The 27,460-nt window shown below is 39.1% G+C and overlaps 1 protein-coding gene across 1 annotated transcript in view; it reads left to right on the top strand.

Moving 5' to 3' along the window:
* Positions 1-27,460, top strand: part of EFCAB5 (EF-hand calcium binding domain 5) — a 92,118-nt gene that overhangs the window by 53,459 nt on the left and 11,199 nt on the right. The window contains exons 13-21 of the mRNA XM_054709376.1: positions 857-1,013; positions 8,744-9,033; positions 11,457-11,626; positions 12,346-12,574; positions 14,557-14,709; positions 15,486-15,589; positions 17,423-17,676; positions 23,843-24,129; positions 24,497-24,593. Coding sequence (XP_054565351.1) covers positions 857-1,013; positions 8,744-9,033; positions 11,457-11,626; positions 12,346-12,574; positions 14,557-14,709; positions 15,486-15,589; positions 17,423-17,676; positions 23,843-24,129; positions 24,497-24,593 — 1,741 coding nt within the window. The remainder of the gene's footprint in view (positions 1-856; positions 1,014-8,743; positions 9,034-11,456; positions 11,627-12,345; positions 12,575-14,556; positions 14,710-15,485; positions 15,590-17,422; positions 17,677-23,842; positions 24,130-24,496; positions 24,594-27,460) is intronic.

The raw sequence follows: 27,460 nt of genomic DNA, 5'->3' as shown, positions 1-27,460 counted from the left end.
GTGTGTGAACAAAGATATCGCATGTGTGTGTATCTGTGTGAGTGCATTTACAAATGCACATACCTATGGTTCATTTACGGCTTGAATATATCATGTGCATTGCATCAGGTAGTATATATTTTGTAAGAAACTACTACTTACTTAGGTGTAGGTAAATGCACACACATTAGCTGATATAAACAATTTATGTGCTCATATATTAAATATGTAAATTAGATTTACCAGGCATATTCAGTAATCTCAGCAGCCTTATGAATCTTCTCAACTTAATTCTAGAGGTGATATCCCTTTTGCCTCCTCAACAGCAGTTCCCCCATTTAACCAAAAGGTATATATTCACTTTGTTTCAGCAATTAAATATATCTAGATATTAATTGCATTACTATTGAATTGATATAATTAACCTAGTAAAAAGTATAAAAGGTAATTAATGCCAAGTTAGGTCAATGTTAAATATTTTTTAAAAAATTTTAACAGTCATTTTGTATTGTTTGAACACTGCCATCCATCCCCCTTCACTACAAAACAAATCCCACCAAGAAGCCAGGCAGAGCACCCCATGTGTTTATCATATTCCTGAACCAGCAGCGAGGGAGTGGAAAGGAATGAATTAAAGATTCTTAAGGAGTGTAGTCTTCTTTCTAAATTAATGTGTTTTAATCCAATGCAGAAACAGAGAAATGGTACTTAGAGGATTGAAATTAAATGATTCACTTTCCTATTAATATCATGCTTAGTCCCAAAGTAAAGCTGTTTTTATAAAAAGTGCTGCACTTTTTGGGGAATAAACATAGGGTGCCAGCTAGTAGAATAAACAGCAAGTCTTCTGTGCTTTGTTAACTTGTTTGTATCCTAGGCTATACAAAACGCTTCCCAAATTCGACGGGGACTTCTCCTAGAAGCCCTCTTTCAGTTGTGGGACAGTGATGGCTCAGGCTTCTTAGATCTGAATGAAGTTGATGAACTCTTGTATACATACAAGGAGGGAATGGAAAAAGAAGCTATGAAGACAGGTAAAAGTATAATAATTTTCTTATTTAAGTAAACAACTTGGCTTCAAGTTTCCTGGTAGTATGATATATATACAGTTAAACACTGGTTGTTCTAAAACCTTAAGATACCACCTTCACACTTGCTAGTATGGCAACAAATTGCTCAGCTTTATTAAGATACTAAGGGCCCGGTGCATGAAATTCGTGCACTGGGGGTCGGGGGTCCCTCAGCCCAACCTGCCCCCTCTCACATACTGGGAGCCCTCAGGGGATGTCCTACTGATGGCTTAGGCCCACGCCCCACAGAGAGTGTACCTAAGCTGCAGTCTGGTCTCCCTTTGTGGGAGGCAACTGGACTGGTCAGGGGAAGGCACCAGCCCCATCACCCCACTGCTGCAGCCACTGTCAGTCACCACAGCCACCAAGGTGTTTTCATCAACACGGACTCCAGTCCCTTCACCAAGAAAAAATGATAACTTTCTTTAGGCATTTTCAAGATGTGTCTTTCATAGGATATGGATTTATTTATTTATTTTTTATCCTCACCTGAGGGTATGTTTCCATTGACTTTTAGAGAATGTGGAAGAGAAAGGGAAAGACAGAGAGAAACACTTTGATTGGTTGCCTCCTGCATGAGCCCTGATCTGGGCCCCGGCCAGGGAGGACCTGCAACCTAGGTACATGCCCTTGATCAGAATCGAACCCAGACCCTGCTGTCGGCAGGCTGAGGCATTATCCACTGAGCCAAACTGGCTAGGGCAGGATATGACATTTCTTAGCCCTCCAGCAGCAGACCTTCGTTTTTTTTCTCCAGAAGTGTGGTGGAAAAACCCTAGATCACCTTTTTGGATTCTTATTACCCAAGCTACTAAGAATATTACCAGTGGCATACAGGAAACTTAGCCAATATGCAGTCAGAAAAGGTGTTTCTTCTATAGTTCACACCAATGGAGGGTTGGGCTCTGCCCAGGCCTAAAGCCTCTGGCCGAAGCTTTAGGCCTGGGCAGGCCTCTCCAGCTCCCTCTGATCACCGGCTCAGCCACTGCCCAGGCCTGCCCAGACTGAAAGCCTTTTGGGCAGGAGCGGACCCCCAGCTCCCCGCTTTCAATGGCAGGGGGTCTGCTCGCCATGCCTACCATCCAATCAGAGCGAGGAGCTGGGTGTCCACCACGCCCACCATCCATGAAAGCAGGGAGCTGCGTGTCCGCTCCAGCTCTAGGCCAAAAGCCTCTGGCGGAGGCTTTCGGTCTGGTGCCAGAGCAGACCCCAGCTCCCTGCAATCCGTTGCAGGGGGTCAGCTCAGGGTGCCTATGTATGCAAATTAACCGCCATCTTGGTCGGGTTTATTTGCATACTCGCTCTGATTGGCTGGTGGGCGTGGCTTGGCTGGTGGGCGTGGCTTTTGGCGTAGCAAAGGTGCGGTCAATTTGCATATTACTGTTTTATTAGGTAGGATAACTGACTTATAACACTGTAAATTTAAGATGTACAACATGTTGATTTGATACACATATATTATGAAATTATTCCCATAGTAGTATTAGTTAATGCCTCCATCACCTCCCATAATTACTATCTATCTTTTTTGTTGTGAGAACATTTAAGATCTTAGCAACTTTCAAGTGTATAATACAGTATTGTTAACTATAGTCACTATGCTGCACATTAGATCCCCAGAATTTATTCATCTTATAATGAAACTAGAGGCCCGGTGCACAGAATTCATGCACGGGTAAGGTCCCTAGGCCTGGCCAGTGATAGGGACTGATGGGGGCCTTCCTTCCCCTGGCTGCCGGCTGCTGGCCAGGGCCTTCCTTTGTTTTGTGCCACCCCCTGGTGATCAGCACACATCATAGCGAGTAGTCAAACTCCCAGTCGGTCAAACTCTCGAGGAGACAATTTGCATATTAGCCTTTTATTATCTAGGATTTTGTACCCGTCGACCAACATCTCTCCATTTTCCCTACCCCCAGCTCCTGGCAACCACCATTATACAGTCTGTTTTTACAAGTTTGCCTTTTTTCAATTCCACATATAAGTATTTGTCTTTCTCTGTCTGACTTATTTCACTTAATGTAATGCCTTCACAATCCATCCATGTTGTTGCAAATAGTAACATGGCTGAATAATATTTCATTGTATATATCATATTTTCTTTATCCATTCATCTGTTGATGGATACTTAGGCTGTTTCCATGTCTTGACTATTATGAATAATTATGTAGTTAACATGGAAGTACAGATATTTCTTTGAGATAGTGATTTTGGATATATACCCGGAAGTGGAATTACTGGATCATATGGTAATTCTATTTTTAGTTTTTTTAGGGACCTCCATCTGTTTTCCATAGTGACTATACCAATTTATATTACCATCAACAGTGCAAAAGGATTCCCTTTCTTCCACAACTTTACCAAAACTTGTCTTTTATATGATGGCTGTTTGAACAGAGATGAGATGATATCTCATTATGGTTTTTATTTGCATTTCCCTAATTATTAGTGATATGGGATATCTTTTTATCACTGTTTGGTCATTTTCATGTCTTTGAAAAAATGTCTATTTTGTTCTTTGGCCCATATTTAATCATATTGGTTTTTTTTGCTATTGAGTTGTATACATTCCTTATATTTTTTGGATATTAACCCCTTATTAGATATACTTGAGGCCCATTGCACGAAGAGATTCGTGCAATAAGGCCTTCCTTCCCTTGGCTTCCAGCACCGGTTTTCCTCCACCACCTGGGACCCAGGCCTTCGCTCTGGCCAGAGTCTACCTTCTTCGTCTTTGCTGTAGACTCGGGCCAGAGTCTGCCATCTTTGTCTTCACTGCAGACTCCGGCTGGTTCGTCTTCGCTGCTTCACTGCAGACTCTAGCTGGAGTTTGCTGTCTTCATCTTTACTGCAGACTCCTGCTGGAGTCTGCCATCTTCACTGCAGACTGCCGTCTTCATCTGTCATCTTCGTCTTCGCTGTAGACTCCGGAGTCTGCAGTCTTGTCTTCGCAGTGGCACTCCGCTTCTGTAGATCCCTTCACCCCCCGCCCTCCCTCTCATAGCAGGCGTCCTGCCCCGCCTGGCCACTCCACACCTGGAGCAGCTGGGCGGCCCCCATCTTTGGCCTTCTAATTTGCATACTCACTCTGATTGGCTGTGGGTATAGCAGAGGTACGGTCAATTTACATGTTTGTCTATTATTAGGTACGATGATTTGAAAGTATTTTTCCTATTATGTAGGTTGTCTTTTCATTTTATTGTTTCTCTTGTTGTACAGAAGCTTTTTAGTTTGATGTTGTCCCATTTATTTATTTTTGCTTTTGTTGCTTGCATAGTATGGCATTCTAAATGGAAATAATTAAATTTTAATGGGAAATAACAATTGTTGGCAAGGATGTGGAGAGATTGGAACCTTTGTGCCTTTTTGGTGAGAATGTAGAAAGTGTCAGAGCAATCAGGAGTGGAATATGTTGTAGAGTGTTTTGCCCAAAATCTTAGCTCTAATGGTTAGATTCCTTCTATGTACCTGAGTATGCTCAGTCTTGGGGTTAAAAGAATCCAAACCATTCCACAGTTCTGCTTATTTTCTCTTCTTGTCTTATCTCTCTGTCTTGACAAGGTCTGATTCACTTCACAAATCTGGCTGACTTGCAAGTTTCTCCTGAATTTACTAACTTAACTTATTCTTCTAAATGACTTTCCTCTTCTATATTATATTTTTCTCTTCTGATCAATTCTTCCCAATCAAAAGCTACTAAAATTCTTATTCTAGTATAATTCCCTCATTTATTTGATTAGATCCTAGTAGAAATGGTTATACTCTTCCCTGGGTTTAAGGGTTTTATCTAGTGACTTTGGCATACCAGATTTCTAACTCTTAAAGTATATAGTGCACAGCAGAAGGAATGATTAGGATTAACATTCTTCAGCCCTAAGTTTATCCATTGTCATGTGTTTTTAATTAACTATGTCTTTTGCAAACTTTACATTACACTACACTACTTTCTTAAACTGCATCCAAAAAGGATTTACTTAATGAAGTTTTGAAAGGTGTAATGAGGTGGTTTTATAATATGGGCAAATTTCATAACACAGAACCATGTTCTACAGAGGAAAGAACATTACACATGGTCAGGAGTGCTAGGTTCCAATACTGGATCTTCCACTAAATGGTCATGTGAGCAAAGGCAAATTATTGAATCTCTGTAGATCCAGGTGTCCTCATTTGTAAAATGAAGGAGTTAGACACTATGAATTCTGGAATTTAAGGAACCTGAGGATAATGTTATAAGGATTTTCTAATATATATGATTGGAGGACAGCAGTAGAGATAGGTACAAAGCATAAAATGAAATGGGTTAAGCCCAGCATACAAAAATGAGGAAAGAAATGAGGAGGCAGAATCTGCTGCCAGAAGAAAATGTCTGCAAGCAGGAAGAACCAATTATTCTCTCCAATGGTAGACACATACAAAATGACTCTCTCTGAACACATCTTGGTAGCCACCAGGCCTATGGAGATATCTGCTGAACTGATGGTCACATGGAAGCTGAAAGGCAGATTTTGTTTCTTAAAAAAGGAAAAAATTTTTAATTCAAACATTAGCTAATAACAGAATGAAAAACCTTTTAGACAGCTCTTTTTTTAATTTGTTTGTTGTTTTTTCTCTGCCCTTCTTATATATTTCTGTGTCCAAGATTAAAAATTGGGGTTTAAATAGGATAATGTCACAGAATTAGAAATTCCTAGAAATGTTTCTGCTGGTATCCTCAAAATGAAAGTTTTCTATATGGAAAGGGCAACTTGAAACTTTTACACTGTCATTTTCCCTTTTTATTCCCATCTAATATAGCCTAATCTTTTGAGCAGAAATATCATATATATAAAAATCTGTAGAACATGTGACCTGTCTACACTGTAGAATTTAAGAGAAAAAATTTATCTTCCTCCATTACTTCCCATGGAATAGCTATTAACATTTGTTGGATATGTCCTTTAGTTTTCTATTAAATGATAAAATTTGCTTTAAATGATAAAATTATACATTGCTATTTAAGTAGGGCATTTAACTCTCTTAAAATTATAACATTTCGGTGAGTCATTCTGTCACCAAATTGTCACATTTATTTAGAAAGTCTCATTGAAATACTCAGTGTTCCTTAAAGAAACTGAAATCTGGACAAGTGGTTAGTGTAAAACTATTGCTGTTTCTTCACCCTGGAACAAGGAATCTTTAAGAAACTCCTCAGTCTTTCCTTGATTTCCATTCCTTGCCATTTATTCAGATTGCAGGCATATTTGTTTGTAATTTTTACTTCTTTTGGGTTTGTCTAGTATTTCCTCATGATTAAATTTAGGTTGTTCATTTTTGGCAGGAATGTCATATAAGTGATGCTGCGTTCTTCTCATTGAATGCTATTAGAAATCTCATGATAAAATTATATCAGTCAGGTTCCTCCATTTTAAAGTTACTCCTCTTTCTCTTTGTAATTAATAATTATTTTTGCAGTTATTTTGAAACCATATAAATATTCCATTTCTTGTCAAACTTTTTGTTTATTCATTCATAACAGTATGTATTCAGTTTTTCCTATTTTATACAGTGGGTTATAATGCAACATTATTGTTATAATGCTCATATATTTTTTTATTTAACCCATGGGAGTCCTTTCAATCTGTCTACTATGTCCTTCTCTCCCCTCCAATATTTTATTATGAAAAATTTAAAACATACAGCAAAGCTGGGAGAATTTTACAGTGAGTATCTATATATCTACTACCTAGATTTCTATCATTAACATTTTACCAAACTTTTTTATTATCTATCTATTCATCTCTCCATCTCTCTGTCCTTCCATCTACTTCTCTTATTTTTGATGCATTACACATAAATTAAAGACATCCATATACTCCTCCCTAAATACTTCAGCATACATATCAATAATTAGAGTTCAATATACGCTAACAGGTTTTTTTCTTAACAAAGTGTTTTAGCAAAAATGGACGTTAGTGGTTCATGTGATGGAAAAGTCCATGGCTAGTTCAGGACACCACCAGATTTGGGAGTTCAAATAATGATTTTAGGACAGGTATCTGCTTCTTTCTCTTTCTCTTTCAGTCTGGTCCTGTTCTCTTCTATGTGTTGACTCCACTTTCACACATTCTTTCCACATGGTGGTCAGGTTCAATCTCACATCCCAACAGGTTTATTCAAGTTCAGTGAGAATAAGAAGGAAAATGTCCTCTTCCTAATAAGTCAAGTAAAGAGTCTGGCATTAGTCTGGACTAACCCAGCTACTCTGGTGAGGGGAATAGGTGTCCTGACTGGCTTAGAGCTGAGATGCATGCTCCACCTCTAGAACCTCTACTAAGTGGAACCTCTCTTAAACATATGACCTGAGGTGGGAGTGGAGTAGTTTCCCCAAGCAAAATCTGGGATACAGTTGCTAGGAGAAAGATGAGTGGATGCTAAAGAGCAAAAATCATATAAGAAGATGACTAAAAGAGGCAATATTTGTTAATTGTCAAATAATTAATATAGAATGAATGTTATTATCTTTCAGGTGGAAGCCTTCTTGAGCTTTAAAGAGGAAAGGTGCATACTCTATGACTTATTAATTTATAATAAATATCAAATAAATTTACACATGTACACCAAGAGACATGTACAAAAATGCTCATAGCACTGTTCATAAGAGCAAAATATTAGAGACAACCTAAATGCCCATTGATAGGAGAATAAATAAATTGATGATGGTATACTTACAAAATGACATACTATATAATGGTGAAATGAATAAGTCATAGCTACAGGAACAACACAGATGTATATGGTAGCATAATGTTGAATTAAAAAGCAAGCCCCAGAAAAGTACATATAGTATGATGTCCTTTTTCTAAAGTATACAAAAAGATAAAATGAAACCACATATTGTTAGAAGCACACACACACAATAACACTATTGGGAAAAGAAAAGGAAGGAAAAGATAAAGCAAAAGCAAAATTTCAGAATACTGGTGCGGGGATGTGGATAGGCAGGGAGTGGAACAATGGCAAGGGCATAAAAGAAGATGTAAGTTATTGGTAATGTTTAGGTTTGGTAGTAGATTGTGATTGTATGCTAAAAAAATAAAAGATAGATGTGGGTGCAGAAGTGTGCAAGGCATAGTCAGGGATCATGAATAGAAAGGGGATACTGAAATAAATAATTCCTATATGGTATTATGGGAAAATATTCTTAGAAAATGGACTGGATCCAAATATACTTTGAACCAAGAAATTGCATAATTCGAGTTGTGTTTTAATTTAATTTTATAAATATGTATTGAGCCTTACCATTGGTAATCCACTTATAAAGTGATTAGTACTGGTTTAGTATTATGGAAGCAGGAATGGTGAGGAAGATACATTGTCAATGACTAACAGGAGAGAGTTAAGTAGTTTATTGGAAATGGATGGTAAAATGTAGGGTAGAATGAAAGTTGACCCTGGAATTTCGCCTGACTAGGTGGTAGAATTAAATAAACAAAACAAAAACAGGAAAGATGACATAGAACTCATCTTGAGTTTATCATAGGAATTCACTGTAACATGTTGCGTTGGGCTTAGATGCCTTTAATATACCTGATTTTCCATTGGGGGACGGGGTGACAGTTGTCAAGAGACTTCAGTTTGCTGTAAGAGGAGAATGAAAATTTCTTCCACAGGTAAATGAGCTTTTGGTTAGTCCTTGGTTTTGTGTTTATATCTTTCAGCTAAATTACACATCCAATTTCCAAAGCCACACCCTGGTCAGGAAGTGAGGTTGTCTTCAAAACAGTTTCAGAAATACATAGAATTGGTTGTATCTGAACTCAGGGGCAATGAAGACCAGGTTCTGGAAAGCCTTGTGGAGTTTCTGATGACCAGCTTAGAAAGAAGCCATTTTGAGGGTTTGAGGAATAGTGCCAGACGGAAGTGGCTGCACCAAATTCAGCATGCTGCAGAAACAAGTGGGGTATCCCTGGAGCCAGTGTACACTGAGACCTTTAAGGCCCTCACACAGGTATGTTTTCTAAAATGATACATAAAAAGAAAAACTTCCTCACAGTAGGTGATATTCAATGTAAAGGAGGAGCACACTAAATTCTCTTAAAATTTGCTGGGTATTGCGATAGATGGTTTTGGTTTTTTTCTCTCTTTTTAATACATTACAATGACCTAAAGCCTAGGGAAGATGCAATTGGAATGACTGCAGGTTGGCAAGGCAGACTCAGAGAGGAAACGTATAAAAGACAGAATTATGTCTTGGGATTTCTAATTTTATTTGTGCTGAGACTCAAATAAACCTAGAACTGAAAATAGACTGATATTTTTAAAAAATACCAATAGGGAGATGTGGAAGGAGATCAAACTATATCTCCTTTGCATGATGTTTTGAGAGGCAGTTCAAAAAAGAGCTATTTAAAACATAAAGTTATTATAAAGTGGAATCCAACACCACACAATCTATACTAATAAAAGCCTAGGTCAGGAGTCCTCAAACTTTTTAAACAGGGGGCCAGTTCACTGTCCCTCAGACCGTTGGAGGGCTGGACTATAGTTTAAAAAAAAACTATGAACAAATTCCTATGCACACTGCACATAACTTATTTTGAAGTAAAAAAACAAAACGGCAAAAACACCCGCATGTGGCCCGCAGGCCATAGTTTGAGGACGCCTGGCCTAGGTGGTCTTTGTGCCCTCACACGACACCCTCACATCATCACAAGATAGCCGCCACAAGATGGCCACCATAAGATAGGGGAGGGCAGTTGGGGGCAAATGGGCTGGCAGGGGAGGGCAGTTGGGGGCTATCAGGCCAGCAGGGGAGCAGTTAGGCATCAATCAGGCCAGCAGGGGAGTGGTTAGTGGGCAATCAGGCTGGCAGGCAGAAGCAGTTAGGGGCAATCAGGCAGATAGGTGAGCAGTTAGGAGCCAGCAGTCCCAGATTGTGAGAGGGATGTCCAACTGCCCATTTAGGCAGTCAGACATCCCCTGAGAGGTCCAAGATTGGAGAGGGTGCAGGCTGGGCTGAGGGACAACATCCCCGTGCACAAATTTTGTGCACCAAGCCTCTAGTTTTTCACAACACTGCCTAGAAACAAGCTGAGATTATTACAGAATCATGTCACTTAAAACACATGACCACCATGGGCCACTGTCCACAGCTTTGCCACCCCCTCAAAAAAAAAAAAAAAAGCTATTACTCCAACTTGCTTCAAAGATCTACAGTATCCCAAGAGAAACCTCACTATATTTTTGTTACTCTATAGACTTTTATGTAGAAAAGGAGAAATAAAGACCGAAAAAAAGGCACAAAAAGCAAACCTAAATATATAGAAAGATGAGAAAAATATCAAGGAAAGTATCTCTCATGTCCCCCAACTTATGGATGTGTTCAGTATATGTATTAACACAAAATATTCTTGGTAACATAATAATATTTTAGGTATAGAGAATTTTCAGTTATTTCAATAGAAATAGTAATTGCATAAAGTCTGCAATCTGAGACCCCCAAAAAATCATTTCCTAAAATGACATAAATCAAATGTCATAGCCAATCTATGTTAAGAATTCCTTCAGAACATTTTTCCACATTCACATAATAGTAGATTAAGGTTAAGAAATATGAGTAAAATGAAGCCATTTTCTTGCCCCATCTCTCTAAAATAAATACTTTTAACTGAAGCCCAAACAATCTAACTATAGTTCAAATGGATATAAGTTTTTTTAAATATGTATATTGGTTTGAGAGAGAGAGAGAGAGAGAAGAAGAAGGGAGAGAGAAAGAAAACATCATTTTTGTTGTTCCACTTATTTATTCACTGGCAGATTCTTGCATGTGCACTGACCAGGGGTTGAACCCACAACCTTGGCATATCAGGACAATACTCTAACCAGACCATGAGTTTGACATGCTTGCCTGAGCTACCTAACCATGGCCAAAGGGATCCAAGTAGAATATAAATATATTATATATATCATTGACTTCAGAGAGAAGGAGGAAGGGAGAGGGAGAAAAGCGATGAGAGAGAGAGAATCATTGATCGGCTGCCCCTGCATACCCCACAGTGAGGATAGAGCCCGCAATCCGGGCATGTGTCCTGGCTCATACGTCAACACTCAACCACTGAGCCATGCCAGCCAGGTAGGATCCAAGTTTTAAACCTCTAAATTTGAGTAGGCTTTGAGATTTATTTATTTATTTTTAGTAAACCAGTCTAATTGACATAAAGTAAATCCATTACACTCACTAAAACTCAGGTTTGGGGGACAGCTATGGAGCCAGTGTACACTTTTCTTCATTGCCCATAAATAGTAATATCTTCATTATTTATTCATGAAAATGAAAATATTGGGGTCAAAGGCACAAACTGGCTAATGGAGGAAGATGTGACTAAGAGAATAGCTATTGGAAAATACATGATCAGCAACATTTTGCCATAGGATGCTCAAGTCCATGGAAATAAGAAGATCAGTGCTCACATTTCCCTCTTAGAAGAAAACCGAGTACTGCCTGATAGAGGGGCTGTCCTATTAAGGAATGTAGCTTGTACTTTAGATGATGCTCCATTTGTACTGAACAAAGTGCTCTACAGGGACATGAAGGGAATCAGGTAAGAATTTCTTGGAAAAGTTGACTTTAACCTCCTTTTAAAAAAATACGTTTTGATTTTTAAAGAGAGGAAGGGAGATGTATATATAGAGAGAAACATCGACAACATCGACGAGAGAGGAACATCATTATCCATCGGCTGCCTCCTGCATGCCCCCTACTAGGGATCAAGCCCACAATTCAGGCATGTGTCCTGACCAGGAATCCAACCAGGGACCTCTTGGTTCCTGGGTTGATGCTCAACTGCTGAGCCACATGAACCAAGTGATTTCACCCTTCTTTAAAAAAATAGTAATTTCCATTCTGAAGTAAGTTAGCATTGAAATCCTAGAGAGAAATGCCTCAGGTCACCAGTGCTTCTAAAGTAGAGATGATTGCTTTCTAATCTCAGGTGATTTCACTTGATCATTTCTAGAGTTTACCTGGGCATTGATTGGCCATGTAGGGATTCTGCTTTACAATATCAGTTCAATTATTTCTGCCTTATCTTTATAGTATGTCTCCTGAGTCCTGGTTATATATGCTTTCTCTGTTATGATCTAAGCTTGTTTTTTAAATCTTTCTTTCAAGTCAGACTCTCCAAACTGGTAATTTTATGAGTTCACTTCTCTGACATGTAATGCCAATGATTATGAATGGAGAGTTGATCTAGTTTCTTACACGGTTTAACCTAAAGCTCCTCCTGTGTCTTTCTCCCATCCTCATATTCCTATTCCTCAGCTTTACAGTAATAGATAAAGGGAAGCCAGTACATGTCCCTCAAGTTCAGCACCATGGGAACATTTTCTTCTGGAACCATTCCCGCAAGGAGAATGATAAAAATGGATCATTCCTGGCTCTGCCTCTTCAGAATGCATATATGAGGATCTTTGGGGTTCTGGCTGTTGACACACTAAGAGATCCCCAGAAAATAAACATCTTCTTGCCTCATGAAATCAAATTCTATCAGGTAAGTCAGAGAAGGATTCTTCCATAGCAATGGTAGGATGGCTTCTCCTTTTATACTTTAAAAAAAAGCAAATCTGAAACTAGATGAGGGTAAAGCTATATATGTAGATAGAGTTGTCATATGGTTCCAGTTCCCTGTGTGTATGTGTCAGTATTTTGAGAGGTTCCGCATTACATATGGAAGAACAGTCAGCTTTACTTGTACAACTATGCCTCAGAATCTCTGGGAAGATTATTAATATGTCCCTTGCATTAATCATAGAGACAGGATTTTATACTGTAGAACCTAAATCCAACTATTAGACCACTAAGATCTACATAATCAGACTGAACTTTTAGAAAGAACATATTTTTTTATTAATAGTGGAACCTAGAAATCCTTTGCTCTTTCCACAAATGGTGCTAAATATCATATATGATCCCATAGCTCTTGATATCAGTGTTATAATGTTTGAGGATAAAGAATGAAGAAAAATGCTTAAGTTTTAGGCACTTTTAAAACTATACAATAACTGGATCATTTCTACAAACATTTACATTTAATTTTATGAATAGAAATTGCAATGGAGGAAGATTGAAAGCCTTTATGGAGGCAATGGACATACTATAAAACCTCTATAGCGGCAATCAGGAACTTGCTCTAGCCTTATCATTTGTTTCCCTGTAAGCCCCTGGCTCTTTATATTTATTTACCATTATTTTAAAATTTCTCTTCTCGCTGGGTAACTGGAAAGTGGTAGAATCTTTTTTCTCTGGACATCTTTTAAATAATAAGGTTCATTCTCCTCTGACATAATGATATGAAGATATTTAGAAGCAAAATGGAGGAGTATGGAGTTATCAGTAGGTGAACTAATACACAGCCTTGTTAGAGAACATGTCAAAATGAATTTTAAATAGATTCTCTAGTCCTTGGAGGTAAAGGCTCCTGTATTATTACCTTAGATGCCTTGGGTCCTAATATAAAGTACATATATACATATTTTAAACCTATTTTTATCGATTTCAGAGAGAAGGAGGTGGGAGATAGAGAAACATCAATGATAAGAGAGAATCATTGATTAGCTGCCTCCTGCATGCCCCACACAAGGGATCGAGCCCACAACCCAGGCATGTGCTCTGACCGGGAATCAAACTGTGACCACCTGGTTCATAGGTCAACCATTGAGCTATGCCAGCCAGGCATATATTTTTTTTAAATATGTTTTTATTTATTTCAGAAAGGGGAAGGGAAAGGGAGAGAGAGAAAGAAACATCCATGATGAGAGAGACTCATCAGTCAGCTGCCTCCTGCACACCTCACAGTGGGGATCCAGCCTGAAACCCAAGCATGTTCCCTGACTGGGAATCATCCATGACCTCCTGGTTCATGGGTTGACGCTCAACCACTGAGCCACACCATCTGGGCTACATATATTTTTTAAGACTTTGTGGATCCTAGAGTTTCTTGACTACAAGGCCACAGATGGGTATTAAGGATTTTCCATTGCTTCTCTATGGAACAGTATTTTGTGCCCATAAGAAGACTGTGCATGTTTTAAGCTTTGGAACCCAGCACATCCTGTTCTGCTGACCTGATAACAGTAGCCATGTAAAGATACAGACATTAATATTGCATCAGATCAGGGCACTCCTACCCATCTGTCTAAAGCTGGCATTCATCTTAGCTTTTAAACATTTTTTCTCATTTCAAATTTTATTTTGTTCTTCTGACACTATTTTCTGATTGCACATATCACAAATTTCACTGGATGATTATCAGGAAACATATAAGTTATGTGGATCTTATGGTAGATTTCTTTTTACACCTCTGATTTCTTGATGATCCTTTTTTTCATAGTAGAAGCTAGAGTACTACCTTTTGAGAAGTAATTTGTAGGAAACAGATTATCATTAGTGAAAAAGATAATCCAATGGATACATTTCTAATTATTTTGCTATTTTTTTTTAAAAAAAGGCTATTAAAATATTCTGTCTCTACAGGGTGTTGCCAATGTCTTTAGCACTGCCTATCACTACGTCCACAGCCGGGAGCACATCCTGCACGTTGTGATCACTGGCATTAGCTGGCTCTACAACATCGTACCAAGCATTAACTCCATCACTACATACTTCATTGAGCCTAGCCCAGAACAGGTAGGCAAGGCTTGGCAGTGTTTGACCTTCCCAGGGTAACAGAGTTTCTAGACGTTATTGTCTTGCTGATATTTTAAAACCATATTTAGTTAGCTATTAGGCTAACTGGGGACATAGTTCCCATGACACAAACTCAAACTGTCCACAGTTGAGTGGCAGGAATTCATCTCATACTGCCTTAGGCAAAAAGGGGAATTGGTTGACTCATATGACCGAAATGAAGAAAGGACAGACATCAAGCTGGCTTCTAGGATGACCAGATCCAGGGATTCAATGCCATCATGACTCTCTCATGTTCTTTCTCTCCCCAGTTCTCATGTTGCTTCCCTCTGCACTTTGACTTTGTACTTCCTAAAGATGGGCTTTTTCCACAAGGCAAAGCCAGCTGCTTAGTAGCTTGAAAATAATCTTTCCTTTCTATTCCAATTTAGAAAACTCAAGAAAGAAAACTCATTTTGACCTATCCTGAAATGTGCCTGGGGTAGGGGACTTTTCTACAGTGCACTTTTCGGAAAAATAATATAAGCACAGCATTTTATCACAATTATTTTAAAAATATGCTTTTGCATTTAAATAAGACTCAAATTTTGACATTTTTCTCTTGTGGAACACCTCATTCCTTAATGGTACTGAGTAAGTAAAATGTCACTGTACTTAAAACTAGAAATCATCTAAACTTTCCTAAATTTTTCCTACTTATCTGTCCCCAAAAGCTTTAATGAAAATATGAAGTCTAATTGTTCTTCTCCATAATGAAATATCTTCCTCTTTTCAAGGGTTCAGACTATGTTTTACGCAACATGATGGTCACAGGGCCCCTAGGTCTAACAGAAATCCACAAAAATCCCCCTACCATCTTCAGGAAGACATGCGTCTTCAGGTATGAGAGGCATCTTCATGTCTGTTTTTGTTTGCTTTGCCAGAGTATGTAGCCGGGTGTGATAGATCTGAAGACACAGCTTTTGCCTCCTATTAGTATACAATGACGCTCATTCTGATTGGATTTTAGAGACAATCTCCTGACTGCATGAGTCATATTAACTCCTTTCCCCCTCAAGTCCTTTTTTAAAACAAATTTCATTGGTGTTTTATATTAAAATTGCATGTTTTAAAGCATGATAGTCTTTTATTTCCTTTGATTTCTTGTAAACAAGGAATTAAAGAAAACCCACCATGATTATGACAAATACATCCACACCACTTATCAAAATTCCTCATCTTAATATTAGCCAACTTGTGAACAAGTATATTTTATTTAAAGAAGACAGGCTGGGCAAAAGAGGACAGTAGTCAAAGAATGTTATTTTCAATAAATACCCAGTTCTAGGTTACTTCAACTGCCTCTCACCTATGGAATACAGGAACACTACTAAACTGTGGACATATGCAAAACATCTTTACTGAGAACACTCCTATTGCCAAAGGGGCTGACTGCTTCTTAGGGAGGGTCAGTGTAGCTGAGTAGCCAATAACCTATCTCAGCCTGAAGGCCAAGTTGATATTTAAGTATCTATTTAATTAAATTTTCGTACCAGAATGTTCATTAAGTTAAAAACTCTTTTCCACATAATTATTCCTTATGGTGTTCAAGAGTTTTATGGGAGTCTTTGTAACACCCAGACTCATTTAATGATGCATCGGTTTAGCATGATGCATCATTACTATGGTTATAAAGTCACACAGTGGTGGGAGTAGCAAAAGAAAGATAGAATCTTACCTGTCAGTATAGGATTGATGATACTATAAACTGTAAATGTGCTTTTTGAGGCAATGCAAAGCACCAACATTTTTAAAAATATCTCAAAAGAATGACATCCCAATATAGATGGGGAAAGAGGAAAAGAGATAAAAAAGAGATGTGTCTATACCTCGCTATGCCACTGCATTTCTGTGAAAACCTCAGGTCTCTCACTGAAGCAGATGCTGTTGATGCCCAGCCCAGATCCCCCAAGTATCTTTTGCCAGCTGCTGCAAGTGCTATTACTAATGACTCACACTCTTAGCTTTCTCTGGAGGAGTGCTCTTGAGAAATTCGAGCTTCTTACTAGGAGGTGCCTACCAGTTATGTAAACACTCTTCCCTACCCACAGAGCAACTTAGAGCCAACCACTGACAAAAGACCTCTTCCTTGCACCCAGGTGGGACAGACTTTGACAGTTTGCCTCCCAGAGCTCCCCCTTGGGATCAGGCTGAGGTTAGACTTTACCTGAAATCACATTCTTATGTAGCTTTTCTCCCTTCCCTCTCCTGCTTTCCTTAGACCCTCACAGGTTTCTCCTGAGAGCATTCCCTTAATAAATCACTTCCCTGTCTCAGGTGCTGCTTCTAGAGAACCTAACACTCATCATTTCTTCAGGCATTCCTCCAATACTTACTGGACAACATGTAAACAAACAAAAAATGAATACCTTTCAGATAAGTATAAGTACAGTAAAGACAATAAAGCAGAATAACATGATGGAGCATGACTCAGTTGCTACTACTTTAGATTACATGGGTAGGGAAGGCTTCTCTAAGAGGAGATGAGTGAATGTGCTGAGGGAGAGCTCTATGAAATCAAGAGATGAAGTGGTCTAGGCATATAAAATAGCAACAAGAGCTGGTGGGTTGAAGAGTAGTAGGCACAAAAGAGAGTGATTCAATATGTTTGGGTGGAATGTTATGAACTTTCCTGATCGCTGATACCCTTATGCTTATTTGGTTTTGATTTCAGGGATTTTCTTTTTAAGTGTACAGACAGTTCAGAAGTTCTTTTGGCCTCTGTCTGTGGAGAAAACCACATCGCAATTCCACTTCGTGAGAGAACAGGAGAGGCTCTGGGGGCTCTCGATTTTAACATTGGCAAGAGGAAGATGTTGTTTTTTCGAGAATATAAAGATCTACAGAAAATGGTGAAGGTGACCCAAGCTGCCTGCTATGAAATACTGGACGAATTATCTGGAGAAAAAGAGAAAAATCGTGTCTTAGGTATTGTCAATGTGGTGACAGTCTAAATTTATGGGTTTAATTAGTTTTGGGTAAGTCACAGGCAATGCAATGAAGGATGTTTTCTAAAATGAGTTGTTGCAATATACAGGTTTTCCTCATGAAAGAAATCCCCTCATGCAGTCTTGGACTGATGAGTATGAGCTATAAATTAGAGTAAAGGGTATGAGATTGCATTTTCTTGGCTAGAATCACATGGTTTTAGAATTAGAAAGCCTCCTAAAGGCAATATAGAACTAGCACTTATTAAATGCCCCATCATGTACCAAGCACTTTAAATATGTTATTTCAATTAGTCCTGACCATAACTCTATGAGGTGAATGGTGATGCCTCATTTTATAGATGAGAAAGGTAAAGTTTAAAGAAACAAAACAACTTGCACCAAATCACATGGTTAGCAAGTGGTGGAGGCTGGATTTATACTCAAGTTCGGGTGCTTTTTCCACTATATTACATTGCATTAAGTCATCAGAACATCTAATTTTACAGATAAAGAAGCTAAAGCCAGCCCTAGCTGGTGTGGCTCGGTGGATGGAGCGTCGGCCTGCAGACTCAAGGGTCCCGGGTTTGATTCCGGTTGGGGGCATGTGCCTTGGTTGCGGGCACGTCCCCAGTGGGAGGTGTGCAGGAGGCAGCTGATCGATGTTTCTCACTCTCATCCCTCTCCCTTCCTCTCTGTAAAAAAATCAATAAAACATGAAGAGGAAAAATGAGGAAGGATGAGAGAGGAGGAGGGAGGAGGAGGGAAGAAGAGGGAGGAAGGAAGAAGGAGGAAAGAGGAAAGAGGCAAGAGGAAGGAGGAAGGAGGACGGAGAAGGAGGAAGGAGGAAGGAGGAGGAGGAGAGGGAGAAGGAGAGGGAGAAGGAGAAGGAGGAGGAGAAGAAAGAAGAAGAAGAAGAAGAAAGAAGAAGGAAGGAGAAGGAGGAGGAAGAGAGGAGGGAGGAGGAGGAGGAGGGGGAGGAGGAGGAGGAGGAGGAGGAGGAGGAGGAGGAGGAGGAGGAGGAGGAGAAGAAGGAGGAGAAGAAGGAGAAGAAGGAGAAGAAGGAGCTAAAGCCCATCAAAGTAAAGGTCCGGTAGCAAGCTAGGGACAGAGCCAAGACCGGAGCTCAATCCTTGTGATTCCACATCCATTAGGCTACTCTTTACACAAAACTAGTTTGGGCAGAAGGGAGGAAGAAGAAAGCATGGAAACCTTTAACTACCTAGAAGAGAGTGAATGGAAAGAGAAGAATAACATGTGTATAATTAAGCTAACAGTTTTCTAGCCATTACATAGGGTGGGGTGGGATATGAAGAAAGAAGAAAGAAGAAAATTCATGTCTTGTGCGTGTTCACTATGTATAAGACCAAGACTAAACACTTTTACATATATCAACTCTTTTTTTTCATGTTTCATTTCTTTAATCATGTGGTAACGAAGATAACAGACTTACAAATATCATTTTAATGTGGACTTTTTTTGTTTAAAGTATTACATGTCTCCTTTTTCCCCCATCAACCCCTCCCCGGCCACTCCTACCCCCAGGACACATTCCCACTGCCCCAGTGTCGGTGTCCATTTGTTATGCTTATACTAGTGTGCATGCATATAAGTCCTTTGGTTGATCTCTCCCCGTTACCCCCACCCTCCCCTACCTTCCCTCTGAGGTTTGATGGTCTGATCAATGTTTCTCTGTCTCTGGAACTGTTTTTGTTCATCAGTTTATGTTGTTCATTATATTTCATAAATAAGTGAGATCATGTGATATTTATCTTTCTCTGACTGGCTTATTTCGCTTAGCGTAATGCTCTCCAGTTCCATCCATGCTGTTGCAAATGGTAGGCATTCCTTCTTTATTAGCGCAGCATAGTATTCCATTGTGTAGATGTACCACAGTTTTTTAATCCACTCATCTGCTGATGGGCATTTAGGCTGTTTCCAAATCTTAGCTATGGTAAACTGTGCTGTTATGAACATAGGGGTGCATATATCCTTTCTGATTGATGTTTCTAGCTTCTTGGGATATATCCCTAGAAATGGTATTACTGGGTCAAATGGGAGTTCCATTTTTAGTTTTTTAAGGAAACTCCATACTGTTCTCCACAATGGCTGCACCAATCTGCATTCCCACCAGCAGTGCACGAGGGTTCCTTTTTCTCCGCATCCTCGACAACATTTGTCGTTATTGATTTGTTGATGATAGCCATTCTGACAGGTATGAGATGGTACCGCATTGTTGTTTTGATTTGCATCTCTTGGATAATCAGTAACTTTGAGCATTTTTTCATATGTCTCTTGGCCTTCCTTCTGTCTTCTTTCGAAAAGTTTCTATTTAAGTCTGTTGCCCATTTCTTGATTGGTTTGTTTATCTTCCTTTTGTTGAATTGTATGAGTTCCCTGTAAATGTTGGAGATTAAACCCTTATCAGTGATAACATTGGCAAATATGTTCTCCCATGTAGTGGTCTTTCTTGATGTTTTGTTGATGGTTTCTTTTGCTGTGCAAAAGCTTTTTATTTTGATGTAGTCCCATTTGTTTATTTTCTCTTTATTTTCCATTGCCCTAGGAGCAGTATCAGTGAAGAAGTTCCTTCGGCTACCTGTGGATTCCTCTAGTATTTTTAAGGTTTCCTGTCTTATGTTTAAGTCCTGTATCCATTTTGAGTTTATTTTTGTGTATGGTGTAAGTTGGTGGTCTAGTTTCATTTTTTTGGGCATGTATCTGTCCAATTTTCCCAACACCATTTATTGAAGAGACTGTCTTGATTCCATTGTATGTTCATGCCTCCTTTGTAGAATATTAATTGAGCATAGTGGTTTGGGTCGATTTTGGGGTTCTCTATTCTATTCCATTGATCTATATGTCTGTTCTTGTGCCAGTACCAGGCTGTTTTGAGAACAGTGGCTTTGTAATACAGCTTGATATCTGGTATTGAGATCCCACCTACTTTGTTCTTCTTTCTCAGGATTGCTGCAGCTATTCAGGGCCTTTTTTTATTCCATATGAATTTTTGGAGAGTTCGTTCTAGGTCTGTGAAATATGCCATTGGTATTTTAATGGGGATTGCATTGAATCTATAGATTGCTTTGGGTAGTATGGACATTTTGATGATGTTGATTTTACCAATCCATGAACAAGATATGTTCTTCCATCTGTTTATATCCTCCTCTATCTCTTTTTTCAGTGTCCTGTAGTTTTTTGCATATAGGTCTTTTACCTCTTTAGTTAAGTTTATTCCTAGGTATCTTAATTTTTTTGGTACGATGGTAAATGGGATTGCTTTTTTAGTCTCTCTTTCTGTAAGTTCACTATTGGTGTATAGAAATGCCATAGATTTCTTGGCATTAATTTTGTATCCTGCTACCTTGCTGAATTCATTTAGTAAGTCTAATAACTTTTTTATGGAGTCTTTAGTGTTTTCTGTGTACAGTATCATGTCGTCTGCGAATAAGGACAGTTTTACTTCTTCTTTTCCAATTTGGATGCCTTTTTTTTCTTCTTCTTGTCTGATAGCAATGGCTAGTACTTCCAGTACTATGTCGAACAGGAGTGGTGAGAGAGGGCATCCCTGTCTTGTTCCTGTTCTTAGGGGAAAATGGTTTTAGTTTTTGTTCATTGAGTGTGATGCTGGCTGTGGGTTTATCATATATGGCTTTTATGATGTTGAGGTATGATCCTTCTATTACCACCTTGCTGAGAGTTTTTATCAAGAAAGGGTGTTGGGTTTTGTCAAATGCTTTTTCTGCATCACTTGATATGACTATGTGATTTGTCTCCCTCAATTTGTTTATGTGATGTATCATGTTTATTGATTTGCCTATGTTGTACCATCCTTGCATCCCTGGTAAAAATCCTGCTTGGTCATGGTGTATGATCTTTCTGATGTAATGCTGGGTCTGATTTGCTAGAATTTTGTTGAGGATTTTGGCATCTATGTTCATGAGGGATACTGGCCTGCAATTCTCTTTCATTGTGTTGTCTTTATCTGGTTTTGGTATTAGGGTGATGTTAGCTTCATAGAATGAGTTTAGAAGTGTTCCTTCCTCTTGAATTTTTTGGAATAGTCTGAGGAGGATAGGTTTTAGTTCTTCCTTGAATGCTTGGTATAACTCTCCTGTGAAGCCGTCTGGGCCTGGGCTTTTGTTTGCTGGAAGCTTTTGGATGACTGCTTCAATTTCTTCCATAGTTATTGGCCTATTGAGATTTTTAGAATCTTCCTGATTGAGTTTTGGAAGGTTGTATTTTTCTAGGAATATGTCCATTTCCTCCAGGTTGTCTAGTTTGTTGGAATAGAGTTGTTCATAATATTTTTTAACAATCCTTTGTATTTCTGTGGGGTCTGTTGTTATTTCGCCTCTTATCATTTCTGATTTTGTTTGAGTCCTCTCTCTTTGCTTCTTGGTGAGCCTGGCTAGAGGTTCATCAATCTTGTTTATCCTTTCAAAGAACCAGCTCTTGGTTTCACTGATCTTTTGTATTGTGTTTTGTGTGTTTTTTTTGTCTCTATGTCATTTATTTCTGCTCTAATCTTTATTATCTCCTTCCTTCTGCTCACTCTGGGCTTTTCTTGTTGCTCTCTTTCTAATTCTTTGAGTTGTAGCATTAGATGATTTACTACCGTTTTTTCTTGTTTTTTGAGGTAGGCCTGTAGAGCTATAAACTTCCCTCTCAGGATTGCTTTCATTGTGTCCCATAGGTTTTGGATTGTTGTGTTTTTATTGTCATTTGTTACCAGGATGCTTTTTAATTTCTTCTTTGATCTCTTTGGTAATGGTAACCCAATCATTGTTTAATAGCATGCTATTTAGCCTCCAAGTGTTTTTTTTTTTTTATTTTTTTGTAGTTGATTTCTAATTTTATGCCATTGTGATCTGAGAAGATGCTTGATATGATTTCTATCTTCTTGAATTTGAAGAGACTTTGCCTGTGTCCCAATATGAGGTTTATCTTTGAAAATGACCCGTGTGCACTTGAGAATAATGTATATTCCATAGCTTTGGAGTACAATGTTCTGAAGATGTCAATTAATTCCATCTAATCTAGTGAGTCATTTAGGATTGCTGTTTCTTTGCTGATTTTTTGTTTAGAGGATTTATCCAGTGGTGTCAATGGGATATTAAAGTCCCCTACTATGATTGTATTGGTGTCAGTCTCTCCCTTGATATCTTCCAGAAGTGTTTTTATGTATTTGGGTACTCCTTTATTGGGTGCATATATGTTTACTAGAGTTATATCCTCTTGTTGAATTGTTGCCTTTAGTATTATGAAGTGGCCCTCCTTATCTCTTATTATGGCCTTCACTTTGAGGTCTATTTTGTCAGATATAAGTATTGTTACCCCAGGTTGTTGTTTTGTTTTGTTTTCATTTCCATTTGACTGAAAAACTTTTTTCCATCCCTTCACTATCCGTCTGTGTGAGTCCTTTATTCTGAGGTGGGTCTCTTGTAGACGGCAAATATATGGGTCATGTTTTCTTATCCATTCAGCTGCCCTATGTCTTTTGATTGGAGCATTTAATTCATTTACATTTAAGGCTATTATTGATAGGTACTTATTTGTCGCCATTTTTATTCTTTATGCCTGTGTTCCTTCTTCCCTTTCTATTTCTTCTTTTTACAGAAGTCCCTTTAGCATTTCTTGCATTGCTGGCTTGGTGGTAATAATCTCCTTAGCCCTTTTTTGTCGTGAAGCTCCTGATTTCACCTTCAATTTTGAATGATAGCCTTGTTGGGTATAGTATTCTTAGATTCGTTCCCTTGCTTTGCATCACTTTGTATTTTTCATTCCATTCCATTCTGGCCTGATTATATCAACTCATTTAATGTCCACAGCTTGCTAGAGAAGTAGGAATCAACCTCATTCTGACAGAAAAGGAAGAGGAGGTTCAGAGAGAACAGAATAAGGGGGAGAGTAGATATTCAAACTAAGATCTAATGTCAAAACATGAGTTTTCTTTCCTCAAAGCCTCTTGCTGTGAGTTTTACCAGGTATAGTTTAATTTCTGCCTTTTGATTTCATGACTAGAAAAAGAAAAACTAAGATTGTTTAAAACCGTAAGATATCTTTTTTCTAAAAAAAAAATTTTTTTTTATATTACGCTGAGAATCCTCTGAAATATATAATGTATGTACTGAACAACCATGTGGGATATCATTCTGTTATTCCAGAGATTGAAAATACGGGAGAAGTTCAGCAGGCAGGAGTTCTCTTCTTCCGAATCATGCTGCAAGAGCTGCAGAAAAGCCTTCAGCAGCTTACCTCCATGGACTTTGTATCACTGTTGCTCTATGATTACCGTACTGCAATAATGTCAAAATCTCTGCCAGCCAGCCAGTTACAGGAGTTGGAAGCCAGTGCAAAACTAATACCTGACATCCTGACAGCAGTTATCTTGTTCATTCATCCAGAGTTGGAATCATCACAGGATTTAGAAACTTGGGATAAATGTAAACTGGTAAGTTCTTTTAAAGTATTATTTTTATTGAAAAATAGCCCACACAAGTTTAGGCATGAAAATCATAATTGCACAAATCATAAGTGTACAAATGCAAGGATTTTTACACAATGAACATTTGTAAACACCTAGATTAAGAAACAGGTCATTAGGGGCATTTCAAAAGCCCTCCTTTGTACTCTTTTTCATGACCCCCTTCCCCCTCCCCACATAGATACAGCTAGGGTGACCAGAAGCCTGACTTCTAATACTATACATTGGTTTTGCCTGTTTTCAAATTTATATAAATGAAATTATACAAAATGGTGAATTGGGTACTCTAGTTCCACTTGCTGGTGATACCATAACTTTTGTTCTTTGTTCACAGTACTTTAACAAACACTTAGTTGAGAGTATTTGTGCCTTTGATCCAACTGCTAAAGACGTGAAACTTAATTTAAAGCTCATTGGTGACTATATCAAAGGTAAATTTCTATTTAATTATGGTCTAAATTATACTAACAAGAATAAAACACAGTTGCAAGAGATATATGAATAAAGCAAGTAGCTCACACATTCAATTTTTAGGAAAAATAGTTCTGAATATAGTCTTCTAAAAGGAGGGACACTGGCTCTAATCTATGCATTCCTCAAAGTGACTGCCTCTGCCACCCACGTGAGAATTCAGAAGCACATCTGTATCCCACTCACTGAGTACGTGTGCATTATTCATTAAAAAACAAAAGTGAATAGGGGCTGCAGTGAGGATAGGCAGCAAATACATTTGGCCAAAAGGCTATTATCTTTAGTTTCAATGAAGAACCAATTAAAATAATAGATCATGAATCTATACACTTGTATTGCAGCCTTTTTGGAGAAGAATCAGCAGGAATCTAGAGCAGTGAGGCTCCCAGGCTGGAGAAGGTAATGAGCTCTTTGGCCACAGAGAATGTGAGAGTAAATACTCAGAGGCAGGCACAAGTAGGTCTACAGTTGTTCATATGGAAAATACAATAATTACAATAACAATACAAGAATAAACTCTGTGCTTCATATACTCACAACTGTAAACCTACTTTTGCCCCATGTTGTACATATGCAAGCACACATTCCTCCATGGGTGCGCATTACCCGAATGGAGACCTCAGGTCATTTATGTGAATGGAAGAGTAAGGAATAAATTTAAGGTTTGTTCCTTTTTGTTATGCACGAAAAACTAACATTAGTTGGGAAAATGACTCTGTAGAAATTGTTCAGTAAACCTGTCCCTCCCCATTCTCTCCCCCTCACCTACTTTCTGTGGAAACTCTAGATCTAGTCAGAAGGGTTTCTGCACTTCTGTGATACCTGTATCAGAACCAGAGAGATTCCTAGGGCGAGAGGAATGAAAGGGCAACTCAGAGGAAGACAACCACAATCCTCAGGGTGTCTGTGGCAGTGGACGCAAATAGCACAAGGGGAGTACATAGCAGTGAGCTGGGGCGCATGTTTGAGAAAGGAGTCTTCTGGCACAGGAAAATGAGATACTCCCAGAAGTTTGGGAGTGCTAGAAAATAAGAGAAAACACAAGATTCAAATAAAAGTTACCATGAATTAGTGGGGACTATGAGTGACGTGAGTAAATATTAGAATTCGTATTAGGAAGGGCCTCATGGGTCTGGGCTGATTCAGGAGAGCCTTTGGATTCACAAGTGATTCAAGGGAAACAATAATGGTAGCGACAATAAAATGAATACTTGTTCACTGTATACGTGTGTAACCTAGGTCTACATTTGTTCACTGTTCACTGGGGACTTGATCCTGAAGAAATGTTTTCTATGTCAGTGCCTCATTGGTTCTCTTCCCTTTGGAGTAGATTCAGTTCCCATTCATGAGCCCCAGGACCCCCTGCCCTCCATGTGTGACCAGTTTGTCAAATTGACTTTCTCCTTGAGCCCTTAACCACTTTGGTCCCCATCCATATTGCCAGACTATTGGCCTAGTTCCAGACCCTGATGCCAGGGTCACTTGTGTCCTCGCAGACTGATGCTCCCCTTCTTGGGTGAGGACTCAGGCTCCCATCACTGTCAAATCCAGTCCCTCTGTGAAATGGGATCTGGAAATGAGGAACAGGCGCCTCCGCTCTCTACCTTGCAGGTGTATTCAGGAATTGGCTCTCAGCCCTTAATAAGCCTATTCCCAGACAAAGGCATCTTCTGTGGAATTGTATAAATGTTTCAAGGGAATCTCTTCAGGCCCACCTCCAATTTGCATATCAGAACTACCTCCTTATCCTATATAACCCCTTTGTTTCAGAAAACATGCTAATTTCTGTTTGCTCTGCTTGCTGCCACTTTGACCTGTGTTAGCTAATTCCGGAGCACCCTTGATCTCCAATGATCCCCACCACTATCTCTTTTCCAACAGTGTCCTCAGGTAGCAGGAATACTAACTGCAGTTAACAATGCTGGATTCAGCCAGAAACCAATATTCCCTAGGCTACCCTACCACCACCACCAAGCCTTCAGCATTATCATAGCCTTTGCAGCAATCAAGACAGTTCATCAGCCACCCAGATACCAACCCTCTCTCCTTCAGATGCAACTGTATTCTAAGCTCCACATTTGGGGAAAGGAAGCAGAACTCTTTGGGGCCCCTTTCTCTTTGTGCCAGAAAGAAAGGAGTCTTCTGGCATTGGATTCTGTTGCTCATTTTATTTGAACCTTCTAGCAGCATTAAGTAAGGCACCTACTTAACAACCCCACCCAGCATGAAATGCTACTAATAATATTTGTAGATCTGCTCAGGATGGGTAGGGACTGTTAGCATAGCTCCTAACCCACCAAGCCTTCCAAACTAATGATTTTACCAAGAAGATAGAATTAGGGCTGATGATGTACCCACACTTTCTTAGGGCTTCTGCTGTCAACTCTTATTTTTATTAAGATAATGACATAACATTCTATTAGTTTAAGGTATACAACCTTAAAGTAATTTGATATATGTATATGTGCATAAACTAGGTCTACATTTGTTCACTGTATCCTATATAATAAAAGAGTAATATGCAAATTGACCCAATGGCTGAAGGACCAGTAGCTATGATGTACACTGATCACCAGAGGGCAGACGCTCAATGCAGGAGCTGCCCCCTGGTGGTCAGTGTGCTCCCACAGGGGGAGCACCGCTCAGCCACAAGCCAGGCTGATGGCTGGCGAGCGCAGTGGCCCGCCTCCATGGGAGCACTAAGGATGTCCGAGGGCTCCCAGACTGCAAAAGGGCACAGGCCATGCTGAGGGAACCTCCCATCCCCCCTGCCCAGTGCACGAATGTCATGCACCGGGCCTCTAGTATGTATATATTGTAAAATGAT

This window comes from Eptesicus fuscus, chromosome 20, assembly GCF_027574615.1.
Source record: "Eptesicus fuscus isolate TK198812 chromosome 20, DD_ASM_mEF_20220401, whole genome shotgun sequence".
Classification (NCBI taxonomy): Eukaryota; Metazoa; Chordata; class Mammalia; order Chiroptera; family Vespertilionidae; genus Eptesicus; species Eptesicus fuscus.
This window is presented reverse-complemented; position numbering and strand designations above follow the sequence as displayed.